Source organism: Littorina saxatilis, linkage group LG10, assembly GCF_037325665.1.
Source record: "Littorina saxatilis isolate snail1 linkage group LG10, US_GU_Lsax_2.0, whole genome shotgun sequence".
Taxonomy (NCBI): Eukaryota; Metazoa; Mollusca; class Gastropoda; order Littorinimorpha; family Littorinidae; genus Littorina; species Littorina saxatilis.
The window spans coordinates 14,648,460-14,655,369 of record NC_090254.1 but is presented as its reverse complement, the minus strand read 5'-3'; the positions used below and the strand labels follow the sequence as shown (position 1 = coordinate 14,655,369).

General features: G+C 45.0%; 1 protein-coding gene across 1 annotated transcript; it reads right to left on the bottom strand.

Annotated features, from left to right (window-relative positions):
- Positions 1-5,697: 5,697 nt before the first annotated feature.
- On the bottom strand, positions 5,698-6,340 carry LOC138979048 (uncharacterized). The gene is made up of 2 exons (XM_070351857.1): positions 6,205-6,340; positions 5,698-5,950 (listed from the first exon to the last, which is right to left on the bottom strand). Exons 1-2 carry the CDS (start codon positions 6,302-6,304, stop codon positions 5,751-5,753), a joined length of 300 nt encoding a protein of 99 aa, XP_070207958.1. The 5' UTR covers positions 6,305-6,340; the 3' UTR covers positions 5,698-5,750.
- Between the last annotated feature and the right edge of the window lie 570 nt (positions 6,341-6,910).

Here is a 6,910-nt window from a genome sequence, read left to right as displayed (position 1 = left end):
TATCTCAGTCTCTCTTTCTGTCCCTGATAGCTATATTGGTTGAAAGGACGTAAAACACACACACACACACACACACACACACACACACACACACACACACACACACACACACACACACACACACACACACACACACAGCGATAAAGGAGCAATACCAGATCGACGCTAAATCGGCCTCGCAGGACCTCGTGGGTTCTCGAGACGAAAAACAACAGTTCACACACTAATTTCACTCAGCACGGGAATTGTCCGCCGAAAGGCAACTTTCCGCCGAAATTGCTTTTTGTTCCGCCGAAAAAGCAAAAGTGTCCGCCGAACAAATTATAAATGGGGGAGACAAAAATGGTTCTATAAACTGAATTTAATGGCAAACTTGGAGCTCAGATGACACCAAATTGCACCATTTGGGTTCTTTGGAGAAAAAAATCCGGGGGGGGGGGGGGGTGGCATGCCCCCGGACCCCCCTGGTAAGGCAAGGCGCTTTGCGCCGTCGACTTCGCTATTTCTTACAAAATTTCAGCCTTTTTTACTTTGTTCAATTCCCATGCATTGGCTTAACAATGTAGACCATCCGTTTCTAGATGGCCCATTTTCCTCACTAAAGAAATAGCATTGTCGATATTTTCATTGATGGACGAGCCCTCGGTATATGACAAGTGATGAATCATTCGAAATGTGCCACTTTTTTTCTTTGGCACATCTCCAATGGGAGCGATAGCAAACTTTTGGAACGGAGGAAAAAGAAAAGGACCTGCCAAACGATTTCGTGTCTGTTCTATTTCAATATTTTTATCAATCTGTTCCCGAAATTCTTCTGCTGATTTTAGATTTTTCTTTCGTTGATAGGGAGAGAACCCTCATACGTCCCACATAAAAACCATGATGAAAACAGTCTAACGACACCTCCTTCAAGTTATGATCATAACCTGTGAGCCATTGCTCTAGCCTAGCTGGACAGACTGGGATGGGAAGGTTATTTGCGGGCACTGTCTTGGGGGATTGCTGATGTACCAGGGGTTGAAGACCCACGAAAGGGCTGACCCATAGAATTCAGTGTTGTGTGCATGGGCTTGGAAACCTGCTCAAGATTGTATGAGCTCCTGATTTGGGGCCTGTGCATTTGAACGCGGGATGATCATTTAAGCAGTGAAAACACTTATGTTGATGCATACATGTTGTGCCAGCACTACAGTTGAGGCTTGTATGAAATTTGATTCATACCCCTTTTGGTACCCTAGATCGCTGTGTGTTCTTGTGCTGCATTCTACCCTCTTGTTCCACGGGTCTTTTCATTAGAGACTTTACGTACATCTCTATGTTTGTACTGCCCAACATAACACCACCCCCCCCCCCCTTGCAATCATCTGACGGAAATCCTCATCATATTGCTGCCAGGCAGCTCTTATATCTGCCAAGGTGAGGATGTTCTCTAAATGCAGAGACATGCCCGGAATGTGATCTGGACCCTTGTGACTCTCTGAGAGAATCCTAAAGAGCCCCTGTCGCCCCCCGCGACTATAGACCAAATGCAGGCGTTGCAGTGTTAGGCCAGCCAGACCAATCTTTTGGTCCATGTGGCTCGATACGACTCCTGTTTTTACAAGACCGGTGAATGTAGCAACGTTCTCATGCAGTCTTTTCTCAAAGCGAAACTTCTGAAAGCACCATTCAGCGCTGAAACTGTGCCCCAGTAAAGTTTTGCTGCAAGGGTTTACTTGCTTGAAAAACTGCTCAGTGTAGGCAAATGCAGACAGATGCAGTGTATTTCTGTCGGAAGACTTTGTAAAACAGTGCTTCTTGTGAATACTTTTCTTCTTGCTGGATTATTTCCTGAAAAACCCGGAAGGGTGTCAACACCTCTTACACACACACTGCCTCGTACACGCTTTGGAAAATCAAAATTGCATGCATTGTGCCCAACTAGTATGACGGAAGCTTTCTTTTGAAGAAAGTCGACAAAACCGCGGAGGGCTTCGCTCAAGGGAACCGTGCTTGAACAACACGTACACCTCCTGTCACAGCAGTGGCCGATGGAGCGACTGATTTTGAGGGCTGTACGTACTCATTGAACACGATTTCATCCGTGCATGGCGCAATTTGCAATAATTATGTCTGCATCTTTTTGCAGGGAGCCGGTCTCCATGTCAAAAGAGACAAGCAATCCACACATTTTCTCAAGCGGCTTCAACTGAGGCGAATGAAGTGCACCGGGCACCGCGGTCATGTCGCCATAGTGTGTGTTGGCTACAGGTGTTTTGTAAGTGGATTCTTCTGACCTCAAGATGGCTCTGTACTGACTGCCTTTTCATTTTGTTTTCGATTCTTCTTTATTGTTCCATTCTCGAGTGATTGAGTTGTGTATTCGAGCTTTCAAATAATCAAAAAAATTCAACATCAATTAAAAAACATACACTAACATTAACACCACAATCATTATTATAACAACAAGCGTCAGTCACACACACACACACACACACACACACACACACACACACACACACACACACACACACACACACACACACACACACACACACACACACACACACAAGCCACGTACACATCTTGTCAGAGAAATCACAGGTGCTGGAATAGACAGAAGTAAAAACATTTAGACATAAAAATCAAAAATACAATGAACTTGTGTCTGCTGGTCTCAATACTAAAACTCCGGTCTAACTCGCAATCACACACATACACACACACAAACGGACCCACCCACAAACACACACACACGCACTCAGGTCTTTTCTGAGCGTGCTATGACAGTAAGTAGCAGGAGATGTTTTGTACCCGCACTATTCTCCACACTCCCAGTTCAACAATCCTTCTACCCCATCGCCATTCAACTTCTTCATGTACCGCTTCTCTTGGTGTTTCCATTTCCATTGTGGGTCATCGTTTCAGCAAGATTTGAACTAGCTGTAGTCGGTACTTCTGCGACCACCTTCATTTTACAGTGATAGACCTGATTGTAAACCGGCACGGTGGCCTAGTGGTAAGGCATCCGCCCCGTGATCGGGAGGTCGTGGGTTCGAACCCCGGCCATGTCATACTTAAGACTTTAAAATTGGCAATCTAGTGGCTGCTCCGCCTGGCGTCTGGCATTATGGGGTTAGTGCTAGGACTGGTTGGTCCGGTGTCAGAATAATGTGACTGGGTGAGACATGAAGCCTGTGCTGCGACTTCTGTCTTGTGTGTGGCGCACGTTATATGTCAAAGCAGCACCGCCCTGATATGGCCCTTCGTGGTCGGCTGGGCGTTAAGCAAACAAACAAACAAACAAACCTGATTGTAAGCCTAAATAGTTTTGAGCATGGAAGTTAACATGTGAACTAATAGAGGACTCGAAACAAACTTGCATCGGTCTCGAATAGCATTGACATGCTGAAGAGACAATAAATGATAATAACCAACCAACTTTTGTGGCCAGATCTTGGGCCATTGATGTTGAGGAATTCTCTGGCAATGCTTGCAGAGCCGATTGAATGCCCTTCTGTATCCTGGTGTCAATGTGGGCCATAAGTGTGGTGGCTCAAAGAGGCATGGCCTCATGGTGTTCCAGGAATTGTTCTGCGGGTGCTTGGTATTGTATTGTATGGTATCAGGCTACCAGATGAGTTCTTGTAGTGGGTTGTCGTGTTCTGAGGAGCAGGTTTCCCTGTTGGAGGCCTGCCATTCCCTTTTGCTGCAAATGGGGAGGAAATTGGCCGTCCCGATCTGGTCTTTTTGTTTGGTTTAGTTTTTCATGTGTCAAAATGTAAAATGAAAACAAGAGGCGAAGCCTTCAAGGCTCACGTAAGAAATCGACAAACAGCACACACACACACACACACACACACACAGAGTAAGCATAGGTGACACTGTGCAAGAAAGCGAGACACTAGATCTAGATCTAGCCCACTTAAGCCTGTCCTTAATTGAGCCCGTAGTCGACTACACGAAGCTTCGCAAAGTCTTAATACCAAAAACCCGCAGCTACGGCGTGGTACTTTGACCCCAACATCGCTTCTCAAGTTTTGACATGCGAAGCTTCGCCGTAGCTCGCAACGAAGTTTTTGTTGTTGTTGCAAGAAGAGTGCTTTTTGATTCAAGATGGACGACGAAATCAGACTCAATACCATAGTGAAGAATGACCTCCTACCTGTATTATTTCATACTGCGATGCATTGACATGTCGACATATATGTTCGTCCTCAAATCAGAGACAAAAATAGCATCGTACAATTCGAAGAGGCGGATAATACCATCCAAGACCTTCTTGCACGTTGTCACTCGTGGTACACCCCTGGTTCTTTCAGTTAGTAATTGTTTCAGCCCCTCAGGTCCACTTCGTTTGAATGATATACTATAATGCCTAAGACACAGTCCAGACTTTCCAATTGTTAGTGCCATTTGTGATGACGGAGCCTTTTTACACACACAACTTTTGAGTGTGTCCGCATTTTCTGTTGCTTCTTCCTGGATCGAAAGCCCATTGTGTCATAAAGCTGAATTTCAGCACTGTTGTCATCGTCAGCGTTAGAGTGGCAGAACAGCTGTTGCAGACTTTTCCCATCAGCCAGAGCGTTGTGCGCATCATACTTGACCCCCAGGTTATTGTCCACCAGATGTACTTGGCTGTAGCTTTCCTGGTCAGGTTATTTACAGTGCTTTGAGGAGGGGTTCAGAAATGCTTGTTCAAGAGCCACTGAGCGAAAGGCTCGCAACAGTCGTGGAAAATCAAACCATTGAAAGTTGTGGCCAACCAACACAGCTGCCCCCCCCCCCCCACCCTTTCTTCCAGCTATGCCAGAAACATTCAATAACAATAATAATAATAATACGAGAATTTATAACGCGCACATATCTCACCACAAGGCGACTCAAGGCGCAACTCAATGCAGACTTAAGAGGAAGAGACTGCACTGGCGTGCCTCGATGGAAAAGCACACCACCTTGGCAACTTAGTCCTGTGACTATGGAGGCTTGTAGAGACAGATTTGGTTGGTGAGACATTCTGAACAAAGTTTTGTTCACCACAGCAAGCACCAATCTGAAGAATGTCTGCATTCTTCTGTAGTGACCCAGTCTCAATGTCACAAAACACTATCTTCTGGGAATTCAGTCCTTGCAATTGCTGGAGCTGTGGTGGTTGCTTGGCAGCAGGGATGGCACGGTGGTCAGCAGGGTGCGTTGTGGCAACATCTGACTTGTAGGTCGTACCTTCACGATTTTCTTTTGCTTTTTGTTGCAGTTTGAACCCCCCGCGGGTTAGGGGGAAGAATTTACCCGACGCTCCCCAGCATGTCGTAAGAGGCGACTAACGGTTTCTGTTTCTCCTTTTACCCTTGTTAAGTAATATAGTCAATGTTTGTGAAGATTTTAATCAAGCAGTATGTAAGAAATGTTACGTCCTTTGTACTGGATACTTGCATTCTCCCAGTAAGGTAATATATTGTACTACGTTGCAAGCCCCTGGAGCATTTTTTGGATTAGTGCTTTTGTGAACAAGAAACAATTAACAAGTGGCTCTATCCCATCTCCCCCCCTCCCCCCCCCCCCCCTTTCCCCGTCGCGATATAACCTTCGTGGTTGAAAACGACGTTAAACACCAAATAAAGAAAGAAAGAAAGAAAGTTGCAGTTTGAAGGATTTGCTTCTTGTGTAAGTCAACCGCCTTTCTCTTTCAATGTCTCTTCGGATTGCTTCTTTCAGGCATATTTTTTCCAGGAGACAATCCAAGATTCTGATTCACATTGGTGAGATAATTATTTCCAAGATTCTTCTGTGCCACAGCACACCCTACCCTCGACTAAGTTATTTGTTGCGGGAAAATGGCATCTCTTTGGGGCTTTGCTTGTGACCATGTTGTTGAAAGATTCGACCTCCTTCGTGGAACCTCCTGGGGCAATTTTCTCACAGTTCTGACTGAAGACATGGACCCGCTGCTTGGAGATCTTCACGGATAGTTGCCCCAGTCAAATCCTTTCCCAGAGTAGCATGTTTGTAGTTTTCATGGTCTTTGTGAAAGCCACACCATTCTCCGCAGTCTGTGTGGTCCCCGAAAGCATGCGGCACGATTTGCTCCAGCTGAATCTTGCACTGTGAGGAATCTCCTTTGGTTTGTGCAAGTGCAAGATTAAAGCACTTCTTCAGGTAAGCTTATGCTATGACGCTGTTTGCCAAACACTTGTGCTTTTTCTGAAGAGAAAAAAATAATACTTGTGAGATGTTTTGATGTGTGGTTGATGTCACTCCACTTGCTGATGTTGGGGCTGATTTCGCTACAAATTCTTGCCATAGTAGTTGTGTCATCATCCATGACGATATTTTTCACAGCCACTCTGCTCTCTCCCACCTCTTTACTAAACGACATAAAATACGTGTGGTATGCAATATGCAGTCAGTGTCAAACAGCAGAAACCGAAAATAAAATCAAAAATGTCAAGGTTCTTACCAAATGTATCTGTGACGGTTTTTAATGTCTAGGTGGTAGGGTAAGGGTATCTAATTCCGACCGATTGAGATCATTGTTTTATTCTCAAGGAACTAAATGACAGTAAACGTGATGTTTCTCTCCGGCTTGTTTTGATCGTGTAGTTGGAGTAAAGAACGTCCAGGATGAGGTGTTTGTGAATATCAAATCTCGTCTGTCCTTTTTCTGTCATCCCAACAAATATTGCTTGTTCCCAGAGCTATCTATACAATGAATCAAGGTCATGTGATAAAGGCTAAATACGATTCTGTCAATTTTCTCTTACAACCAGCGTGGGCACACACACACTAACACACACGCAAACGCACACACTACACACACAACTGCGTGACTTTCGTTGAGCGAAACACTCTATTAATTACTATTAAGCTTACTGAGGCTTACATGCTAGCAAACACTGACAAGCACCCATCCACGCACTTGCGATGTTGG